The following is a 23,798-nucleotide window of genomic DNA, read 5'->3' as shown; positions in this document are numbered from 1 at the left end:
CTCTTCCCAGAATTTTGACCTGAATACTGATTCCTTAGACAGATACACAATAAAAACAACCCTTGGAACCTCTTTTTGTGTGTGTGGGGGGGGGGGGCGGCAGGAGGGGACAGGATAGAATTGGAGGGAACTTCAAAAGCTACTTAGTACAACTGATGGAGAATATGCTGCTCAACACACCTGACGAGGGATGACCTCAGGAAAAGGGAACGCACAACTTCCGGAGCCAGCCTATTCATTTTGAGATAGCTCTGTTGGGAGGCCTATCATTTTTACCTGCCTAACTTCTACCCACTAATATCCTGCCCTCTGGGGTCATGCAGAATAAATCTAATCCCTCTGACCTGTAACCTTCAAAGGTGACCTTCTTTTCTTAAGCTGAACATTCCCGGTTGCTTCAACTTAATGCTGTCACAGAAAATTCTGGTTGTAGGGCATGGGTTGTATTTGGGGATTGTAAATGTTTTCTGAAGCCAGCTTTCACAGCCTGTTAGAAGCACAGAATCCCAGGCTGTAAATAGCTCAATCACTCATCTGAACCACCTCTTTCTTATGTATAGACAGATAACTGATCCTTGGGTAGGTGTATAACTACTTCCCTCAGATTTACAGCATTAATGTCCATTTCCTAAGAGGTATATGCCCATTTTCTCTGATGCTTAAGCTACAAGCTTCCTCATACAAATAAGCAGCTATATAATTAGAGGAAACCATCTGAAATCAAATTAGAAAATCTTCCTAACAAAAACACTGTTTTTGGAGCCATTTCTTTTCTGAAAATATCTGACATAATAGCATAAATGCAGAAAAAGGTAGTTTTTCAATCATTTTAATGTTCCCCATAGTGCACAAAAGTACATAGGCCCTCTACACTTTATATAATAATATGTATAATAAAGGAAGGGGCCTTGATGAACAAAATAAAGTGTACAACCATTTTATTTTGGAATATATTTTATTGACTCAAAGAATCCTGGAAATTTGAGAGAATTTGGTAATGTTGAACATGTAAACATTTGATTCTCAAAAGGGAAAAAGAACAAGTCCACCCTTTGAGTGAGTGCAGAGTTAAAACCCCTAAAGGAGTTTGTTTGGAGAACAAATAGAAATTGATAGCATAACCTGGAAGTAATTTTTAGGAAAATACAGAACATAATGCCCATTTACAAGGAAATCTTGAAATGCAACATGTAAACAAGATAGGAAATCGACCCACTGTAAGTAAACAAGCTTCTGTCTTTTTTCTTTTTTTAAGCAAACTATCTTGAATAGTTTTCCCTTTGGGACATCCAAACTCTACAACCCTGGTGTCAAAAATGCCAGAAGACACAATACATGCCAAAAAAACCATTCACTTCAGGACTTCAAATCTGGTTCATGAGATGAAGTCATAAAGCAACTTTCCATTCAAAATCCTGTTCATGTGTAATAAAACACAATATAGAGGAATATAATTAAATATATGCCTGTCCTCTCTCCTAACAACAGAAGAAAACTGATCAAACTAAAAAAATGATGATTCTGGGTAAAGCTAATTATAAATCAGCTTCTATCTCATCTTAAAATAATAAGAGAATGGGCATTTGTTTTTGATTCACAGCACATGCAAGGGTCCCTAGTTTGGAAAGACAAACTAGAGAATGTTTCACCAAGAGGATGTAAATCTGGCAATAAAACGATAGAAGAATTATCATTTGCCCCTGTGAAAACAGATCAAACCAAGGGCAACTTAATAAACTGATTTAACTGATTCATCAGTTTAACAAAGTGCATTTTGATTGAGCTGATGGAATGGGGGCAGTGGTTTTTCTGAGTGGAACAGCAAGCCTTATCTCATAAGGGCAGTTCACTGAAGAACTCAAAAACAAGTATTACTGAATCTCATAGGGAGATGGGCTAAGAAAAACAACTCCCCTCTCCCCCCAAAGTGCCTAGTCCTAAAATTTACACAGTCTTCCTTCCCTGGCCTTTGTGTTATTTGGTTACAATAATATAAGTTAAAGACTACTTAGAACAATGTCAATTCAAGTTTTCTGGACAAACTACAATTTCCTAAAATTCATCTCTTTTTAATCTAATGTCATATCAAATTAAGTCTTTCTAAACATGGCAGCACATTCCTTTGCAATACAAATAAACGGCAACAAAATAAGGAAAATTCAGTAGTATTATGTCTACACACAGACATGACTGAATTCAGTCCAACTATTTTTTTTTAAACAACCACTTCATTAACTGTTTGTTGTTGGATTAAATCTATCAATTTTTTTGTTCTGTTTTTAAATCCCACTTTATATGGAGATACAGTCTAAGTGAAAGGGAAAAAACAAGGGAAAAGAAAAATGAAATAAGACAACTGTAAGTGAGGGAGGTCCTGCTGTCTGGTTGTTGCCTTCAATCTCACAACTCTCCTGACCTTCCTTCTCCACTGAAGTCCAAGGTTAGGCTCTAAGAAATACTAGGGGCATAGGTGAACTGCGTGAGCACAAAAACTATCATGATCATTGCTTCCTGGGGGAGTAAGAGGGCAGTTCAAGAGAGGACTCTGGGGTTCCCAGCTCAGAAATGATTCAGTCACAGACAGAGACAAAGGGATGGGTCAGTGCTAACAGCTCCCTTTCCTTTACCTTCTGGGAAGGAGGAGTCCTCCCAAACTCTTTCCTCCAACCCTTGAATCTCTTCCCCTTTGTCTTCAGCTAGGCCTGTCGGCAGTAAGGAGGCTGCTCAGGGCCCAGGGCTCTGCTCCTCTTTGCTATTACCAACATGACAGGCTCCCAAACCAGGACTCAGGAGGGACCAAAGGAGCTATTTCCCAGGGCTGTGGAAGGGGACCCGACCAGGCCAAGGATGTAGGTGTAGGACACTCCATGGGACATGGAAAGAGAAGATTAAAGACAAAAGTGCAAGGACACAAAAATTCACATTTCTGAGGTGGTGGGGTAGCCTCTGAAATGGCCACCTCCCTCAAACCTCGCACAGGCTCTACGCCTATCTTCTCTTCCTGAACAAAGAGTAATATTCCAATACAAGAATAAAATAAATTTAATTGTAAAAGGCTCACATAGCAAATCTAGACCCTACAAAATCTAGCAGCAACAGGGAACTGCTGCTGATGAGACAGTCTCCTGTTTCAAGTCCCCTGCAGTGGGCAGAAGGTGTCTTGACTCCTTAGCAGGTCACTGCAGGGCCACTGACCTCTTGGATTGAATTCATAACAAGCATGGTCGTGTTAAAGAAGCTGCCTTCTCCACTCCCATCTGCCTCTTCCAGGTCTGTTGTCCTAGAGAAATTGCCGTCCACTGTCTCCTGTGACACACTCTTCAGGGCTTTGGTGGTATTGGCCCGGACTGAAATATGGTCCCATCCTCCCTGTAAGAAAAGGAGGACACATAAAGAGAAGCGAGGGCAGCCTGACTACTCCTTCAGGGGAAGCAGCAACAACTGGTGCCAGGAAAGTGGCACTACCAATGTACCTCCCCCCAGGCTGGGGCTGAGTTCCCAGGGAGGGGCAGGGGTAAGAAGAGCTAGTAAAAATGAAGGAATCAGGGTGGCTGGGTGGTGCCGTGAATAGAGCACCAGTCCTGGAGTCAGGAGGATCTGAGTTCAAGTCCGGCCTCAGAAACTTAACACTTAATCCCAACTGCCCTGCCCTCCCCCCTCCAAAAATAAAAAAAAAATTATTAAAAAAAATGAAGGAATCAAGTGCAGATTATGAACCTCCTGACAGAGGGGTACTAGATTTAAGGTACAGAATGAGACCTACTTAAAAAACATTTATTTTTAATAATTACAATAACTTATTTTTTCTTCCTTTCATCGCCCCTCCAGTACGCCTGTGTGTGTGTGTGTGTGTGTGTGTGTGTGTGTGTGTGTGTGTCTCCTTGCAGCAGATATGGCAGCCAAGTGTGTAATCCCTGTTACCCAAGGAGGATGAGGCTGCTGGATCGATTGAGCTCAGGAGTTATGATGGGCCCCTGGGAGCTGAGGGTCTCTAGGCTGCCCAAGTTGGCTGAGGTTGGAAACCAAAACTCCCACGCCAGTCAGTGGTGAGATGGAGCCCTTGAGTGGCCACTACACTTTCAACTGGGCAAGTTAAGGAGATCTGGTCTCAAAAAACCCCAAACAAGCCCAAAACAACAATAACAACAAAAAACAAATATGCACGGCAAAACAGAACAAAGTCTCACTTTATTCATTCTGGACATAGCAAATTTGTGGATTTCTTTTGCAAAAGCTTGAAAAAAGCTATGCTTGTCTTATGTGACTTACAGTTTTTATTTTTTTTATTGGGAAAAGGAGAATTTGGAGGAAGAAACAGGAGCCAAAAATAGTGTTACCAAAAAGAAAGAAGGAAAGAGAGAAGGAAGGAAAGGAAAAAAAACAAAGACAGGGTCATTGAAACATTTTATTAGAATGAACAAAAGAGAACAGAAGAAGGTTCAGAAGAAAACATGTGAGATAGCTTTGAAAGTAACATTAAATTTACTACAGACTTTTAAAAGCAAGTTGTTTGTAAACCAGAGAGTCACATAACTTTTCTATTTTACCACGTATATAAAAATATTCGGGGGATGACTGTTCAATTTAGAATAAAAAAATTTGATACAGTTAGAATAGAAAGCTATATTGGGGGAAAAATCTGAACATCTCTGACAAAAATCTAAGATCCAAAATATATAAGGAATTAACAAAAACCTGTAAGAGATAGTCATTCTCCATCAGATGAGTAGTCAAAAGATATAAATAGTTTTCAAAAGGACCATAAGCCATTGAAAACCATATGAAAAAATGCTCCACATCTGAACAATAAAATACAGGTAAATTAAAACAAATCTCAGATATCATCTCATTCACATTTGTCAAACTGACAAAGATGGAAAACATCAATGACAGAAGGGCTGTGGGAAGCCAAACACACCCATCTACTGTTCATGGAATTGTGAAAATTGGCCCGACTACTGTGGAAAACAATGTGAGAAGAGTTATCCTTTGACCCTGTGTGTGATCCCATACATATCTCCATAGGTCAGAGGGTATCCACCTCCTCGGGCCAAAGACAGAAACAAGGGTCCTATATATACCCACATATTCATAGCAACATCATTTTTAATAGCAAAAAGCTAGAAACAAATCATGTGTCCAACGAATGGGGTATAGTTGAATAAAGTATGGTAAATGAATGTAAGAGTCTCACCATTTCATAAGGAATGACAAACAGGAAGAACTGAGAGAAACGCGGGAAGATATACAAACTTATGCTGAGTGAAAAAAGTGGAAGCAAAATAACTATATACAGTGATTGCAATAAGACACCACAATAAGGCTGAAATTGCTCTCTTCAAAGCCACCAACAATCTCTTAATTGCCAAACTGCAGTCTTCTTTTTTTTGCTTTTTGGAGGGCAATTGGGGTTAAGTGACTTGCCCAAGGTCACACGGCTAGTTTTTGTGTTAAGTGTCTGAGGCCGGATTTGAACTCAGGTCCTCTTGACTCCAGGGCTGGTGCTCTATTCACTGTGCCACCTAGCTGCCCCAAAACTGCAGTCTTTTCTAAGGTGTAGTTCTTCCAGATCTGTCTGCTGCATTGAATGCTGCTGACCATCCTCTCCTCTGGGTTTTCATGCCACTACTCTTTCCTGGTCTTCCTGTCTACAGAACTGCTCCACCTCGACCTTCTTTGCTGACTCATCACCCACCATGCCCCATAATTGTGAGTGTTCCCAAACTTCTGTCCTAGGCCCTCTTCTCCCTCTACACTCGCTCGGTTTCCTAATTAGGTCCCATGAGTTTAACTGTCACCTCTATGCAGATGACTCAGATCTACGTATCCAGCCTCAGTCTCTCCTCTGAACTTCAGTCCTGATTATCAGTTGCCTCCCAGAGAGAAACTCAAGAGTTTTAGACTCAAGTCATTACCTTATCCCCTAAGCCCTCCCCTCTGCCAGACTTCCTTTTAGTCAGAAGTACCACAGTCCTCACCCACATCCAATCAGTTGCCAAATCTTGCTATTTCTGCATTCACAGCTTTTACTCCCTACCCCTTGTCTCCATGCACATGCTCCCACTTTGACTCATCCACCCTTTCTTTGCTTAGATTACTGCAACAGCCACTTATTTGGCCTTCTTCTTGGTCACTGTAGACACAGATCTAATGACATTATTCCCCTGCTTAGTCAACTGCAGTGGCCATCTTCTGCTTGTAGAGTGAAATATCAACTCCTCTGTTTAGCTTTTAAATCCTACCCAGCCTTGCTCCAACCTGTATTTCCGGCTTCACTGGACATTACTTCCTCTACCACAGCTGCAATCCAGCCGAGCTCCTTCCTTCTGCCCCTCACATGCTCCATGGCTGAAGAGCATTCCCTCATCCCCTCCATCTCAGGGTTGCTTTCTCCTTTAAGACGCAGCAGCTCCAGCCCAGCTTCTGCAGGGAACCACGTGCTTTAACTCCTTTGCATATATTTGCACGTACTCACTTATATTTCATCTGTACACATTTGGAGATGTGCTTGCTGTCTCATTAGACTCTAAGCTCACTGTGAGTAGGGACTGTTCCGTCCGCTGCATTTGTGCTCCCAGAGGCCAGCACAGTGTCTGATATACAGAAGATACTTAACAAATACTTTCTCACCAAATGATTGGCTAATATCTGTTCCATATGAGTAAGGTTAAAACATATTTCCTTTCTATTAAGGAATGAAAAACTAAAACTTGAAAGTTATATGAACTGTCGATCAAAATCACTATATTTTGGTGTTACTTAGCTTTTTAAGGAAATTATTCTGCAGTTAATCATCAAAAGAAAAAAAATTAGAATTTCCAGAAGAACAGAAAAAAATATTACATCTGAATTTGCAAATCTCTATTAATTATGTACAGCTTGCTTTTTAAAAAGTATAATAAATTCTCTATGTTGCTTTCAATGCTATCCTGGTTTGTCTGTTTCCTCTGAACTTTCTTCTATTTTCTCCTATGTTCTTTTTTTTGAAAGGGAGAAGGCAAGGCAATTGGAGTTAAGTGACTTGCCCAAGGTCACATGGCTAGTGTCAAGTGTCTGAAGCTGTATTTGAACTCAGGTCTTCCTGACTCCAGGGCCGGTGTTCTATTCACTGTACTCCCTAGCTTCCCCCCTTTTAAATGCCTCAATGACACTTCTTTCTATTCTTGGGCAATATTGTGGTATTCTCCATCTTTCCCCAATAAAAAAAGAGAAACAAAACTTTGTAATATTCACCAAAAAAACCCCAAACCAATCGATTCACATATTGTCTATGTCCAAAAATGTATGTCTCCTGCATTTGATTCTATTACCTCTGTCAGGAGGTTGTGGTTGGTCACAGAATTGACCAGAGTTCTTATGTCTTTCAAAACTATTTTTACTTACACTGTTTTATGGGATGATTACAATGTGATGATGTTTACTGGGAAGTGAATAATGAGTCAAAACAAAATGCATCAATAAAGAATTAAGATTTAGGATGTGGACTAAATTTTTTTCTTCTTTTCATAAATTTCACCTTCAATTGTCATTTGGCAAGTACTGATTGGCAACATATTAAGCTCTTTCCTTTTTCTAAAAAATTATCCTAGCACTTAAGGATTCTAAGAAGCCCACTCACTGCCTTTAGATAAGCTGTCTAAACCTCTAGGAAAGGTGAACTTCACACCCACACTCTATAGCTCACTGTAGTACTTCAGCATCCCAGGGATTTTCTGGTCCAAATCCCTTCTGCTTTAATTTAAACCTATTTCTCCTTTGCAAACAGAAAAAAACTAATCCAAAAATAAAACTTCTTGATAGGCTTGGTCTTTTCTTCTTTAGGCTAATTAACTCAGTTCACATGAAGTGACAAATATGAAATAATAAGGATTTCTGAGCCCAGATGACCACATATTCTCAAGAACTATAGTGATTAGGCTTAAAGTGAGGCACATGTGAAAGGGAGATTGTTTGTCCACAGGCAAAATTACAACTGGGACAACTATGAAATCAAATATGAGGTTCTCCAATTGTGAATAGAAGAGAAGGGCTCTTCACTCTTTGCTTTCTCCTACTCCACACCGGGCATTCCTCTTGACTAACAGCAGGTACAGAGGCAAATTATTTTTATTTTTTTTTTTGCTTCTTGGAGGCCAATTGGGGTTAAGTGAATTGCCCAAGGTCACACAGCTAGTTTTGTGTTAAGTGTCTGAGGCCAGATTTGAACTCAGGTCCTCCTGGCTCCAGGGCCGGTGCTCTATTCACTGTGCCACCTAGCTACCCCATACAGAGGCAAATTATTAAATGGGAAGGATTACTGCGTCTGGCCATGCCACAGATGCCCCCGAACTCACCAGATTTAAAGGCTGGGGGGAATAGGTGTGGAAAGGGATCTTTATGGTCCTACTGGAAAAGCTGCCACCCAAGTGTCTTAGGGTGGAGAGAAGGGGGAGGGTCCCAGATACTTTGGGTATCTGGTGGTTCCCAAATGCCAATTTCTAAGAGATGTCTTCAGAAAGATATCCCTCCCACCCCCCATCTCTCTCTCGGTTTTGTCAAGGTTTCATCTGGGAAGGTGGCACCTGGCAACCATAATGTCCTCCACCCCCTCCCTTCTTCACCAGCTAAGTATGGTGAGTAAACATTTTAGAGGGTAACTCAGCTTTTGAATCTCTGCCAGGTACTCAGGGAAAATACATTATCACACACAAAGCTTTGCCCTCAAGTGGCTGAGGAAGCTAAACATACACTAATTCCATGTGGTGGAACTCAGAATTGTACACAAAGGTACCATGTCTGACAACATAACTGGGCACCCTGTGGCCGTGTGACACTGGACTGCTGAGTCCCAGCACTGACCAAGGCAGCAGAAGCAGCTTGCCTTCCATCCTCCGCAGGGACACTGCTGCATGCTCCCTCATCTTGACCCCAAAAGAAGGCGTTCACACTCACCCCAATGCCATAATCCCATCCTTGCCCTTTTGGCTCCCGGGGCTGCACTCCTGTTCTGTGACACACAGTTCCACAGCTCAGGCTGTGGCTTCCTTGAACCTTATTGGCAATGACCCAGACCTGAAATGGAAGACAGAATGAAATCGCTGACTATACTGGAAAAACCTAGGCCAGAGTGAAATATCCTGAGGGGTGTAAATACAGAGCAAAAAAAGACAGAAGGCAGGGGCATAGCTCAGCTAGAAATAAAGGAAACCATGACCAGTTCAGGGAGCCTATCTTGGGTAGGGAGGCCACAAGACGGCAGAGGAGATTCAGATCCTCTGGGTTCAGGTTTTAGCTTCCTCTAACACACGCCAGGAGCAAGAGTCTAACTGAAGGGTTCTCAATGACCTTACATCAGGGAAAGCACATGCCAACCTGGTCCAGGGGGCCAACAGAAACTTTGCGGACGTTATTAGAGACGTGGTCCCAGCTGGATCCTTGTGGGTAGCTGGGGGTGATTCCCTGTCGGTACCACAAGTTGCCTAGGAAGAATAAGTAAGCAGTTAGTATGAGGAACGTGCCACTTACAAAAGGTGCTGCTCTCCATCACCTGGACAACAAAAGCCAAATCCAGACCCACTGAGGTTGCTTATGGACGAGCAGGAAAGTTGCTCCCTTCTTCCAGCTTTATGCTTTTGGCTTTAACAGACTTAAGCAAACCAGGTAGTTTTTTATAGCACGTTAGACTTATTTTTGGGGGGAACTTGTTTACCCTACATTGCCTAAGCTGGAAGCACAACTGATATTTGTGGGCCTTGATCAGCAGAGAAGTTTTGACCCGCTGTTTTTCCAAACTGGGCAGCTACGTGGACCTCTGCTCCCAGGGACTTTAGGACTACTGCAGCTCAAAGCTCAAGTGACCCACCAGTCTCCACCTCTTCCCAGTAGCAGGGATGCCAGGCATGTGCCAACACACCTGGCTAAGTAGTATTACACTGATTCTACAAGTAAAGAAACTGAGGCACAAAGAAATTAAGTGATCTGTCCAAGGTCAAACAACTTCTAAAGACACATGCTCAACTAGGGTTTAGATCTGCTAAATTCTAGCACTGGGTTGCTTTTCTTCTGCTACCATACACTGTGCCAGACAGTATGTGAGTCACTTTGCTGGGTCAGTGGTAGGATCCAGCCCTCCTTCTGACAGTGTCCTAGAATTAATGCCTGACTCCATTATTCTAGTACATATGATAGAGCAAAAACATAATAATCTCATTTCATAGGGAGATGACAGACTGGAGGGAAAACTGCCTTTGTCTTCTACTGCTCTACCCAGAAACCCCACTAACTCTGACTGTAAGTTAAACCTTCAGGAAATATAAATGGGGCTCCTCACACTCTTCTTCCCACATTAATTAGCACAGTTCTAGCAATGCTAGTTACAATCCTCAGACAAGATAACAAAATCATAGGAATAAACATTGGCAAAGAGGATGCAAAATTACCTATATAGATAAGACAACGGTATACTTAGAATACCCTAGAGAATCAGCAAAGAAACTGATAAAACAAATAGCTACTGCAGGGATACAAAACACAAAATAAATTCAGGAAGATCATCAGCATTTCTTTAAAGTACTAGCAAAATCCATGAAGAAATAATAAGAGAAATTCCATTCAAAATAACTATAAAGTTATTAATATATGTGAATGTTTATATACAAAGGTATACACAAAATTTAAAATAAATACAATTACAGAATTTTTTAAAAGATTGTCAAATAATTGAAGAGAAATTTACTGCACATGGTGGGACCATACTAATAGAATAAAATAATACTCCCTAAATTAATTTAAATATTTTGTGCTACAGTAATAGCCACAGTGTGTGATGACTGATTTCAATAGACTCAGCCCTTCTCAGCAATGTAGGAACCTAAAATAATTCCAAAGGACACATGATGGAAGATGCCATCCACATCCAGAGAAAGAACTATGGAGTCGGAATGCAGAGTGAAGCAAACTATTATTTTTGTCATTTTCTTTTTCTTTCTCATGGTTTCTTTTATCCATTATAATTCTTCTACACAACATGACTAATGTGAAAATGTGTTTAACAGGAATATATGTGTAGAGCCTATATCAGACTGAATGCTGTCTTGGGGAAGGAGGAAGGAAGGACGGGGAGAAAATTTAAAATTTATTTAGTAATTTAAAAACCAAAAATAAATAAATTAACTTATAAAAAATAAATAAATATTTTGTGCTGAATTACCAAAGGTTACAAGTTACAAAGAAATGAACTTCACTTGGAAGAATAAAAAGTCTAGAATCTCAAGGGAAATAAAGCAGTAGCCATCAGAACTATTTGGTATTGGTACAGAAAAAAAGATCAGTGGAACAAATGCAGGCAAGAAACAGAAGTAAAAAACAGTAATCCAGTAACTGATTAACCCAAGTAAATAAATTATAGGAGGAGGAACCCTTTTCAAAATAACAGCTAGAAAAACAGAAAGCACTTTGGCAGAAAATAGGTTTAGACCAGCACCTTACACCATTTACCACAATAAGCTCTAAATGGACACATGAATTGGATCTACAAGTCATACCATAAAAAAAAATGAAGGAACAAGAACAACAAAATTCAAAATTAATGTTAAGGTGAGAATTTTTAAAAATATATCTCATTTTTCCCCAATTACGTGTTAAAACAATTTTTAAACTTTAAAAAAAGTTTTGATTTCCAAATTGTATTCCTCCCTCTCTTCTCTCTCCCCTCCCTGAGATGGTAAGCAATCAGAGGATTATATGTGTGCAATCATGTAAAACATTTTCATATTAGTTATGTACAAGAAGACTTGAATAAAAGAAAGAGAATGAAAGAAAGTGGAAAATAGCCTGTTTCAGTCTGTATTCAAACAAAATTGGTTCTTTCTCTGGAGGTGTATAGCATGCTTCATCATTAGTCCTTTGGGACCGTCTTGGATCATTGTACTGCTGAGAATAGCTAAATCATTCACAGTTCTTCATTGTACAATCATACTGTTACTGTGTACGACATTCCTGGTTCTGCTCACTTCACTTTGCATCAGTTCATGTAAGTCTTTCCAGGTTTTTCTGAAATCATCCTGCTTGTCACTTCTTACAGCACAATAATATTCTATCACAGTTATATATCACAGCTTGTTTAGCCATTCCTCAGTTGATGGGCATCCTCTTGATTTCTAATTCTTAGCAACTATAAAAAAAGCTGCTATAAATCTTTTTGTACAAATAGGTACTTTTCCTCTTTTTTTTAATATATATCTTTGGTATATAGACTAGTTGTGGTATTGCTGGATCAAAGGATATTCAGTTTTATAGCCCTTTGGGCATAGTTTAATGGTAGAATTCTTAACCAAACAAGGCATAAATAAACACAAAAAGTAAAAGATAATTTTGACTGCATAAACTTAAAAGTCTTTTGCAGGAATACTCAATGCAGACAGAAATAGAATGGGAAAATATCCGATTCCAAAATCTGATGTACAAAATGTATAGGGAATTGACACTAATATACTAAGAATCACTCCTTGATAAAGTGCCAAAGAATATGAACAGTTCTCAAAATATTATTCACAAATTACAAATGACCACATGAAAACATGCTCCAAATAACTAAGGAGAAAAATACAAATGAAAACAACCCTTAGGTCACAATTCACTCCATGCAAATCGGCAAAGATGAAAAAATACGCTAACAGTCCATTTCTAACGGGCTATGGGGAAATAGGCACATTACTGGTGAATTCTATAGTGGTCAAATGATCTATAATTTATGCAGGAAAAGTGACTAAATTGTCCATTCTTTTAACCCGACAATCTCATGCCTGAGCATACATCCCAAAAAAGTCAAAGAAGGAAAAGGCTCAATCCAGCCTGAAAGTTCAGGGACTACTCAGGAGACTGATCCCACTACTTATTGCCATGGGAGCTGTGATCATTTCTGACATGGGCTGGTTTACCCCTCCATAGGCAACCTACACCCAGCAACAGTCTCTCTCTTTATTGACGCAGAACCTAGATCTCACTTGCCCACTGAGAAGTGTATATCTGCTGTTGCTCATCACTTCTGAGTTCAAGAAACCCATTAGCCCCAGCCTCCCTGGTAACTGGGATCATAGGGATGTACCATCAGACCCAGTAAAATTTTTGTGTGTGTTTTATTTTTTTAATGTCAAGGATTATTATGCAGGAAAAAATGTTAAATACTAGGAATTTAAAGAAATATGGGAAGACCTGTATGAAAGGATCACAGGATCAAAGATTTATAACCAGAAGGAACCTTAGAAGCCATCTAGTCCAATTCCTTTGTTTTGCAGATGAAGAAGAGATTTGTCCAAGGATATAAAAGTGACAGAGGTGGGATGTGAATTCAAGACTACTGATTCCAAATCCAGTCTTCCATTGTACCATGCTACTGAGTGAAATGAGAACCACCAAGGGAACAATATACACAATGACTACAACAATGGAAGTGGAGAGATTACTAAGGGGAGGTTAAACTCTGAGCAACAGGGGAAAAAAAAGGTGGTCCTAGAGAAGAGATAACAAAACACAGCTTTTCCCTCAAACAAAGAGGTGGGATACTCCTAGAACAGAATACAAGATGTCCCCAAAGTCTCAGTGCCATCTTACCTTATGAAAGCTCAAAGCTAGCTGCCCTAAAACTTCTGGGACAATTTGCATTGTTTACATTGTCAAACACAAATTTTGTTCAACTGTTTTTCTTTGTACAAGGGATAACTGATGAAGGGGGAGACGGAGAGGTGGAACGACAAATGACTGATGAAAAGTCAGAGGATTTCAATAAAATGTATTTTTTAAAAATTGGGCCTTTCCTGATTTATAATGAACTTGAAGATCTGCCATTGTACAGAAACAAGCATAACAATACCTGTCATTAGGTGATACTCTGCCAACATTTGGGTCTTTCTCAGGACCACACCTTATCAGTGACCTGATCCACTGGTGACTGTGAGAATCAGTGCTTTGGAGCACTCACTAAAATCTGAGGAGTAACTAAGCCATTCAGCATCACAGAGGTTAGACTGGCCATAATTATGACTGTCCATTAGAAAGAAGCTTGCTAGGTAGAGTCCAACTAAAATAAAGTTTCACAGTCACTCGAGTAGTTTTCTTGTCATATGGTCAGTCTGGAGTACTTTTGACTCTGCTGGCAACATGGATAATCAATAATTTCTGACAATAAAGAACTGTTTTCTTCAATATTTATAGCAACTCTTTTTGTGGTGGCTAAGAATTGACAACTGAGAGATGTCTATCAGTTGTGGAATGGCTGAACAAGCTGTGGTGTATGATTGTGATGGAATACTACCTTGCTATAAGAAATAACAAGCAGATGAATTTCAGAAAAACCTGGAAAGACATGCATGAACTGATACAACACGAAGTGAGATGTTGCATATGGTAACAGCAATATTGTCCGATGAAGAACTGTGAATGACTTAACTACTCTCAGCAATACATGATCCAAGACAATCCCAAAGGAATCATGATGAAATGTGCTATTCTTCTCCAGGGAAAGAACTGATACTGTCTGAATGCAGATTGAAGCATATTACTTTTCTTTCTTTCTCTTTTTCTTTTTTTTTGTTCAAGTTTTCTTATACAAAATGACTAATATGGAAATGTTTTATATGATTGCACATGTATAACCTATACTGAATTGTTTACTGTCTCAGGGAGAGGAAAGGGACGGACAGAATTTGAAAGGCAAAACTTTTTAAAAAAATATGTAAAAAATTGTTGTAACATGTAATTGAGGAAAAATATTTTTTAAATTGTTTTTCCCAACAACTATGCAGATAGAAATAATAACATACATTTAAAGCATGCTTTTGATTTTTTCGAAAGCACTTTTCCATCTAATATCTCATCTGATCCTATAATGTAGATAAGGCAGGTAGACATTCCCATTTAAGGGAATTTAGGGAATTAAGGAAATTAAGACCTCGATTTCCTCACCTGTGAAATGGGAATAATACCACTTAAGTGATTTACCTACTCAAGTCATCAGTTAGTGTGGGCAGAGTAGAACTTAAATTCTCAGTCTCCTAATTCCCAGTCTGCAGCTCTTTATAAAAGATCCTATTTCCTCTCAAAGGCCTATCACACTTTGGCGAACCATTTAACAGTTAAGATGAATCAAAAACAACTTACCATTTTCATCCAGTGCATATACTGATGTCTGTCCCACTGACACCTGCTTTAATTTCTGCTTTGGAGGAGAAGGAATGTGGTACCAACAATCACCTAAAACCAGAAACTCATCTTGTAAACTGCAGTTGAGAAATAACAGACACACAGTTCTACTACCCCATTCCTATCCCCATACAATATTACTAAAAATCACTAAGAAGGTAGCCTTGTCAAAGTCAAATGATTTAAAGCTATCTGCTTGTCCTTGACCTCAGAAAAATGGAAAAGGGGAAAGAGGTACAAATTAGGCATTAATTCCAGGGTCTAGGCTTTCCTTCCAAGTTGATTTCTGTCCCTACCATTTGACTGAACCTGCTCTTTCAGGTCCCAGTGATTCCCTACTCTTCAGCCAACAAGTCTCTCTCCGTGGAATTCACAGGCATGGAGTGGAAGGCATGGGTGAGGGTGGGCAGGTATAAAAAAGCAGGGGCAAAGAGGAAAGCTGCATGTGGTGATATCTGGAGGCCTTAAACCAAGTTCTGTTCAAGTCTTGGTTCTGCTGACTCCAAGAGGCAGTTCCCTCCTGTCAACAGTGGTCCTGGATCACCTTCAGACCTTGCTCTCCTCCCTCAAGGCAGCATGTGTGGGCTTCATCGTTCTTCCCCTACCTCCCTGACTCTTTCTGTCTCTTGTCTCCTTCACTGGTCTTCCTCTTCCCACATCCTTACTAAAGACCTCCATGAGACTCTCTCCGTAAGCCTCTTGTGTTCTTTCTCAGTGATCTCACTCACTCATCCATGGTTTCAGGTAAGTGTAGGGCACCCAAATCTCCAGATTTGCATTACCGGCACCTTAATGTGTCAAATACTGAAGTCATCATCTTTCTTCAGTCTGCTCTTCCTCCTGACTTCCCTATTTCTATTAATGATACCAATTTAATTTAGTAAACATTTATTAGGTCCCTAGTATAACCTATGCCGAGAAATGACAAGAGTGCCTACCCTCAAGGCCCTTAGAGTCTAACTGTGGACATACGGGATGTACACGTGTAAGTATGTCACAAGGAAGGGCCAAGCAGAGAACCAGACAAAGCGCTTTATTGTTATGATTGGATCGGAAGCCTGGAAGTAGTCAGAGATCACCTAACAAGCTCCTATAATAGGCCAGGCACTGGGTTTGGTGCAGGAGATACAAAAACATAAGTAGTCCCTACTCTCAGGGATCCCTGGGAGGGGAAGGACATATGGGGGGAAATATGAAAACAGAACAAAAATCTAATGGATCAAGGTTCCAGGGAGTGCACTGGAAAGCACAGAGCAATGACAGGGTCTGACAAATGCTGAGACAGATGGGAGTCAGAATACAAGGTGTTGAGTGTTAGGGAGTAGGGGACAAGGAGGTTAGAACTTGTTAACACAGGGCAAGGGAAATAATACTAGGTAAGAACGAAGCTTACAGAATAAACCAGCCTTAAGGTTATAATCAGAATTTTCCCTCATCACGCCTCAATGTCCAGTCAGTGTCCAGGTCTCATCAAGTTCACCCTCACAACGTCCCTTAGAGTCATCCCCTTCCCTCTCCCCACACTGCAGCCACCAAAGATAAGGCCCTCATCACTTCATTGGTCTCCTTGCCTCAGTCTCTCCCTCCTTCAACTTATCTTCCACATGGCTGCCAAAAGATATTCCTAAAGCACAGGTGTGACCCCAGTATTCCTCAGCTCAAGAAGCTTCAGGGGCTCCCCATTGCTTTTATGATAAAAGTATAAATTCCTCTTGGTTTGGCATTGAAAGCTCTTCATAACTGGGCCCCAACCCTTCTTTCCATTACTCCCCACAGAACACCCCATGCTGCAGCCTACTTGCGATTCTCCAGACATAGATTCCATCTCTCCCCTTTGTGCCTTTACCCAGAGCCCCCCACCCCTGGAATGCTCTCCCTCCTCACCTCTGTCTCTTGGAATCTCTAGCTTTCAAGGCCCAGTTCATCCCTCAATTGTTTTTGGAGGAAACGATGTAGTCCCCAGTTACTGGGTAGTTATCTTGTATGTATCCTACATTTACTTACCTACAAACACGGTACGTCCACCCAGTAGACAATAAGCTCCCTGAAAACAGGGACTTTCTAGTTTTATCTTTGTATGCTTAGAGCCTTGTATAGTGCCTAGCATGGACTAACCGAATGTCAGTGTGATGGTGACTTTTCAGGATCCTACCTCCCAGGCGGTACCCTTGCTTATGCTTGAACTCTCAGTTCTCAATTCTCACTCCCTGGATGTCCAATGAGACACTAAAGTCTTTTCAATTTTCTCTTTACAGTACTGTCCACTCTCTCTGTCACTGCCTTAGTAGAGTCCCCATTACCTTTGGAAGACTACAATAGATTACCAACTCACCTCCAGTCTTTCCATTGGTATTCTATCCTACATACACTTATGCCAGACTAGTCTTTGTAATAAATAACTGATCATACAACTTTCCTCTTTAAAATCCTTAACTGGCTTTCAATTGCCTCCCAAACTAAAGAGATGGCCAGACTGCAGAGGGCCTGGCATTCTAGATCCACCACACTTTGGCTCCAAATGACATTTCTGGCCCCGCTGTGACTCTGTGGTCATAGGCACCTTTCACTCTTCCCCTTCCACTTCTCCCCTTCCCCTCACCCTACTGCAAGTTAAGCTGATTTTTCTTTAAAAGGTATTGAAAACATCCTTAAGACTTGACTGGCTCAGGGGACTAAAGGCTCAGGCCACTGACATCGCCTTCTGGTCATCTGAGTACAAAATAGCCGAGAGGAGTTCCAAGAATGCTCTGACGCCGGGCTGCTGGAGCCTATGAGCACCTAACCCAGACAGGGGAGCTTTGATCAGCTTAATCTCCTCTGGGTGTCATCAATGCGAAGACTTGCTGAATATCCTGTTATGGCTAAGTACATTTTTTGTTAACTGCTGCATGACCTTTAAGTGTCTCATTCATTCCAATATCAAATATAAGCTACTGGGGAAGTGGCCTGAGTGAGGCCCAACCCAGAACAGGCCCTTATATATCCAACACTCCAGCCAAACTGAACTACTTGCATTCTCTGAAAACATCCTGCAGTGGCCTGCATTTGTGCTTTTTTTCTCTTGCTGCCTATCCCTAGAATGCCTATGCCCACCAACAATGCTTACTGCCCTCCTGCTTTGAAAGCCCAGCTTAAATGCTACTTCTTGTCCCCAAGAAGTCTCTGAGATGCTTCCAGCTAAGTCAAATTTCCTCTCCTCTGAAATCCTGCAGCACTTTGGACCTCTCTCATACATTAAGTACACGTTGCTTTGAACTGTATTTGGTTATGTACACAGGTATTACTTTACTAGATTATAAGCTCCTTATGGGGAGGTATCATCTCTTAGTCAGCCTTGGATTCCCTTTTGGGGTCCTACCACACAGCACCTATCGACAGTCGGTACTCAATAAATATCTACTGAATGAATGACTACTCTCTGACAAGTTATTACTATCAAAACACTATTCTCTCTACCTTATAAAAAAATCAGGGGCCAGGCTGGTATGATCTGAGTGGGCAAAGTTTGGGAGCAATTTTCAGATTATGTGGGAAACATCTATCTACAAAATTGGGTAGGGGACAAAAGGATTTCCTTAAGCTAAAACAGCATCCATTCCAAGAGGCTTTCTGAGCCTTGGTGGCTACACCTACTGTGTGATAAGGAGGAGGACCCAAGACGACAGCTGATTGTACTCTGGCCCTGCTCGGGGCACAGCTTCACTTACCAGCTGGCTGCTTGGGGGACACAGAGCCCCTGTAGAATGCTGAGCCATCTCTGGCCACGGCCCAGACCTGGTAAAAAGCTCCGACAGAGACTGAAATGAAGGGCTGATCTGTGCCAACATGCAGCCAGGACGAACCCTGGGTAATTCGAGAAAAAGAATGTTTTTGAAAGAGACAAGACCCAAGGGGAGTCTAACCCACAGGGACTGAGGATCACCAAGGCATGCAGGTTGCAGGTGAGGTAGCATCAGAGCCGTCTGTGAGATACCTAGTCACAGTGGGACAGCTTCTCCCAAGGAGGTCAAGGAAAACTCGCTCAATGCTAGTTCACTAATGCAGAATTTCCAGGGGTTAAACAGGTCACCATTATTCCTCCTGTCACTTGGAAAAGTACAGGGCCTATCCAACTGTGAGGGATGAGACCTGTCAAGTATGATCCTAGGAACATTATTAAACTAAGTCCTTGTCCTTTCTTGGAAACCATTTTTGATTGGTTTAGAAGGTTTAGAAGATTTTCCTTCCAGTGAAAAATCTTATATTCAGACCTCCAAACTGATGTCCCCTTTTCTCCTCCACCACTTCCAGCACAAGGCCTTGAGGCAGAGCCTACAAGTGGGCACCTACGTTTGACTACAAGCTTTATCAGTTTTCCTGCTGTATTCCTGAAGCTTCTTTGTTCTACTGAATCATTTTTAAAAAGAGGAACTGCCTATCATTACAAAATTCCCTCATTCACTGGCCGACACACTCCAGATGCATTAGGCCTGTGTGTGGTAGCAGAAAGAACTGTGGCCCAGGAATGAAAGTCTGTATTCGAGGCCCACTCCTTGCTCTAACTAGCTGTGTGATCTTGGCCCTTCATCTCTCTGGGCTTCCATTACCTCAGGACTGGTGAGATGAGGACTGGTCCAGACAATATGTAAGATGCCTCTCAGCTGTAACTCTCATAACTCTATCTAAACCCAGCGAGAGCCTAGGACAGAGAGCTGCCATCGCTTTCTGTAATCTACTTGGTTCAACAGATCTTCTTGTGGGGCGTATTTGAAAAGCCTGCCCCCAAACTTGACATCTAGACTTCTCCAGAAGAAAGCCCAGGACATCAAGCCAGAATCGCTAAAAGGGACAGCCCCATTTGTGAAACAGAAAATGAACAGAGAAAAATGAACCGAAGGGAGGAGAAAGTATCTTACCGCTGGATTGAGCTCAGACACACCCAACCGACAGAGAACATCTCCCTTGTCACTGATGGCCCAAAGGGCAATTGAATCCTTGCTGCCTTCCTCACAACCAGGGATGATAGACACATCCCAGAGAGAGATGGGGGCGACTTCCAACCAGGGCCCACTGGTCACCAGCTTGCATTTCCTGAGCATCAAAGAAAAAACAAACACCAGAATCATGAAGTCCAAGTCCCCTGTATTGCAAATACATGGACCTCTGAAGGTCCATTTAATTTCTTTTTATTAAATTATTTATCTTTAGTTTTCAACATTCACTTCCATAAGTTTTAAATGTTCTCCTCCTCCCTCCCCAAGACAGCATGCAATCCAATATGGGCTCTACACATACATTCCTAATAAACACATTTTCACATTAGTCATATAGCATAGAATTATAACAAATGGGAAAAACCACGAGAAAGAAAAAAAAATAAAATAAAACAAAGATCTGCTTCTTTTGTCTGCATTCCGACTCCATGGTTTTTCCTCTGGACATGGCTGGCATTTTCCATCGTGTGTCCTTTGGAATTGTGTTAGTCTATTTCATTTTTTAACCTCAACATAAGAACCATGAGAGAGGCAGCATGGTGTAGTAGAGTCGGCCCAGGAAGATCAGGGTTCAAGTCCTGCCTTTGGCACATACCAACTACATCATCCTGGGTTGGGTCCCAACCTCTAAAGACATCGGGTAACTCTCTAAGACTACCAGTTGCAGAGAAGATACTGATTGGTATTGGTAGAAAAGGTTCTTCACTATATCAGTGAAGTTAAAGGTTCAATCTCTACCCTAAAAACCATGACTTACAAAGGAGGGCTCAATGTTACTAATGTTACAATGTTACTGCATGCCGGGCTTTTTAAAAAATTATTTGTTTTTAGTTTTCAAGATATGCTTCCATAAGTTTTAAATTTTCTCCCCCTCCCTCCCCAAGATGGAATGCAATCTGGTATGGGCTCTACACATACATTCCTATTGAACACATTTTCACATTAGTCATGTTGCATAGAATCTGAATTACAACAAATGGGAGAAACGATGAGAAAGAAAAGTAAGTTGGGTTTTTTACTGTTTAATGGTTTGGGCCAGAATCTACAAGCTTACTACCAGGGAAGACGAGGTCGCTCAGTCATAGGCCACGCCTAGGCAAGTTGGTCAAACTGGATTCTGTCCCTTTCGTTGGACCTCCTGGCTCTTCCAATTAATATCACGTAAGGGAAGCAACGAAGACATAGTAGGAGCTATCGCCCCAGCGCCTGGCACAGTGCTGTTCTTGTTCAGTCATGTCTGACTCTGTGACTCTGTAGACCATCGCACACCAATACTGTCCATAGGGTTTTCTTGGCAAAGATACTGGAGTAGTTTGCCATTTCTTTTTCCAGTGGATTAAGGCAAACAGAGATTAAGTGACTTGTCCGAGGTCAGGCAGCTAGTGAGTGTCTCAGGACAGACTTGAACTCAGGTCTTCCTGACTCCTGGCCCCAGTGCTTTTATCCAGAGCCATTAAGTTGACTCCACCTAGCACATAGTAGGTGCTTGACTGATTAAGGAAACCTTGGGATCAGACACTCAAGGTTTTGTTGCTGTTCTCTAATTTGCTCCTGCCTCTAGAGAGCTCTCAACTACTCCAGGAGCCCCAACCCTGCTCTGCCCACAAAGAGCACCGTCAGACAGTGACATTTCTCCTATTTGTTCTTGAAAATAAACACTTGAGAAAACAACAGAGCACTGGGGACCTGAGGGCATTTCCTGGTTTGACATTTACTTTGATTCTATTTCCGCCTCTGATTTGTTCTCTCCTGGTCAAAAGGTTTCTTCCAAAAGTCAGAGAATACCCTCAAGAATTTCCAGCAGTCGGAGCAGAAGATGCTACCCATTCTTCTTTGGTTCCCCACTATTACCTTGACCATCGTCTTCGTCTGACAAAATCCTTCATGGTTTTGTATCCGTGATAAGACCTGTGAACAGAAGGAGAATTTTTAATCAAGTCCATCTCCCCCAGGCAACGTGGTGATTGTGAGATACTGCTCCTACAAGCCTATACGCTTTCCCCCTCCCTCAGTCAGCTGGCTAATTAATAATCACTTGCTGAGTATGTCTATGGGCAGAGCCCTGCTCTAACTCCTGTGGGAGACTGAAGTAAGAAGACATGATCCTTGCCTTTAAGATGCTTACAATCTATACGTGTAAGGGGAAGATACTCATTTAATGCTATGAGAATGCCAACATTTCCATAAGCACAAAAATGACAAAATCCAAACAGTGTTCAAGTGCTATAGCTTCATGGTAGAAAACAAAGATAAGTGAAGAAGCGATTCTCTTTTTTCCTAGGAAGCTTTAAGGGTCCTTTTAAACTTAGGAAGGGGGACCATTCTGCAATCCTTACATCTATCCTTAGAACCTAAAGGAAAGTTATTAAAGTCTGCTCCTGAAGGGAAGGGGCCATCTTAATTTTATCTTTGGATGCCCAGAGTCTAACACAGTTATTGGCACACAGGAGGCGCTTAATAAATATTTACTGAAATGAGTAAGATTCACTCATACATTGTCAGTGGAACTGTGAGCTGATCCAACCATTCTGAAGAGCAATTTGGAACTATGCCCAAAGGGCTATAAAAATGTGCATACCCTTTACCCAGCAACACCACTCCAAGGGCTGTATCCCAAAAACATTATAAAATTGGGAAAAGGACCCACATGTACAAAAATATTCATAGCAGCTCTTTTTTGTGTTGGCCAAGAACTGGAAATTGAGGGGATGCCCATCCACTGGGGAACGGCTGAACAAGCTGTGGTATATGAATGTAATGGAACACTACTGTGCTATAAAAAATGATGAACAGGCGGACTTCAGAGAAACCTGGATGAACTGGTGCTGAATGAAGTGAGCAGAACCAGTAGAACACTGTACACAGTCATAGTCTGCAATAACTGATTTTGATACACTTAGCCATTCTCAGCAATGCAAGGACCTAAAACAATTCCAAAGGACTCATGATGGAAAATGCCATCTGCATCCTGAGAAAGAACTATGGAGTCTGAATGCAGGGCAAAGCAGACTATTTTCTTTTTTTTTTTTGTTTGCTTTTTTTGTTTCTCATTTTTTCTCCCATTCTTTATAATTCCTCTATACAACATGACTAATGTGACAATGTTTAATAGGATTGTATATGTAGAGCCAATATCATATTGCATGCCATCTTGGGGAAGGGGAGAAAATTTAAAACTTATAGAAGTGAAAGATGAAAACTAAAAACAAATAAATTAACTTAAAAAAATGAATAAGGTTCACATCGGAGAATTTGAAAACTCTGGCTCTGGGGCTGCCAAAGTGACAGGAGTCCTTTCTCTTAACGAGCTCCCTCTCTGGTCCAATTCACTCACCTGAAAAGCCAATGGACTATTCCTTTGGGCCAGCCTCAACCTTCAGTTACCACCATTTGTATATTCAATTGGCTCAATTCACTATTTGTCCATGTAGGTTAGTATGGTGAGGTGGACAAAGAATCAGAAGATGGAGGCTTGAGTCTGAACCCGAACTCTTCCTAGCTGTACGACTGTAGACAAGTCATTTAAATTCTCTTGAAATCTGATTTTAAAAGGGGCACCTAGGTGGTGCAGTGAATAGAGCACCGGCCCTTAAGTCAGGAGGACCTGAGTTCAAATCTGGTCTCAGACACTTAACACAAAAACTAGCT

At 41.2% G+C, this 23,798-nt stretch overlaps 1 protein-coding gene across 3 annotated transcripts in view; it reads right to left on the bottom strand.

Annotated features, from left to right (window-relative positions):
• Positions 1-936: 936 nt before the first annotated feature.
• TECPR1 (tectonin beta-propeller repeat containing 1) overlaps positions 937-23,798 on the bottom strand; it is an 82,659-nt gene continuing 59,797 nt past the window's right edge. For all 3 annotated transcript variants that reach the window (XM_069084887.1, XM_069084886.1, XM_069084889.1), the window contains 7 exons: positions 22,002-22,058; positions 20,073-20,247; positions 18,885-19,020; positions 15,136-15,228; positions 9,352-9,458; positions 8,932-9,051; positions 937-3,369 (listed from right to left, as the gene is read on the bottom strand). In XM_069084887.1, coding sequence (XP_068940988.1) covers positions 3,169-3,369; positions 8,932-9,051; positions 9,352-9,458; positions 15,136-15,228; positions 18,885-19,020; positions 20,073-20,247; positions 22,002-22,058 — 889 coding nt within the window. In that variant the 3' untranslated portion in view covers positions 937-3,168. The remainder of the gene's footprint in view (positions 3,370-8,931; positions 9,052-9,351; positions 9,459-15,135; positions 15,229-18,884; positions 19,021-20,072; positions 20,248-22,001; positions 22,059-23,798) is intronic.

Source organism: Petaurus breviceps, unplaced genomic scaffold (assembly GCF_028583685.1).
Source record: "Petaurus breviceps papuanus isolate PSGF00001 unplaced genomic scaffold, PetGlider_PUasm1.0 175, whole genome shotgun sequence".
Taxonomy (NCBI): Eukaryota; Metazoa; Chordata; class Mammalia; order Diprotodontia; family Petauridae; genus Petaurus; species Petaurus breviceps.
This window is presented reverse-complemented; position numbering and strand designations above follow the sequence as displayed.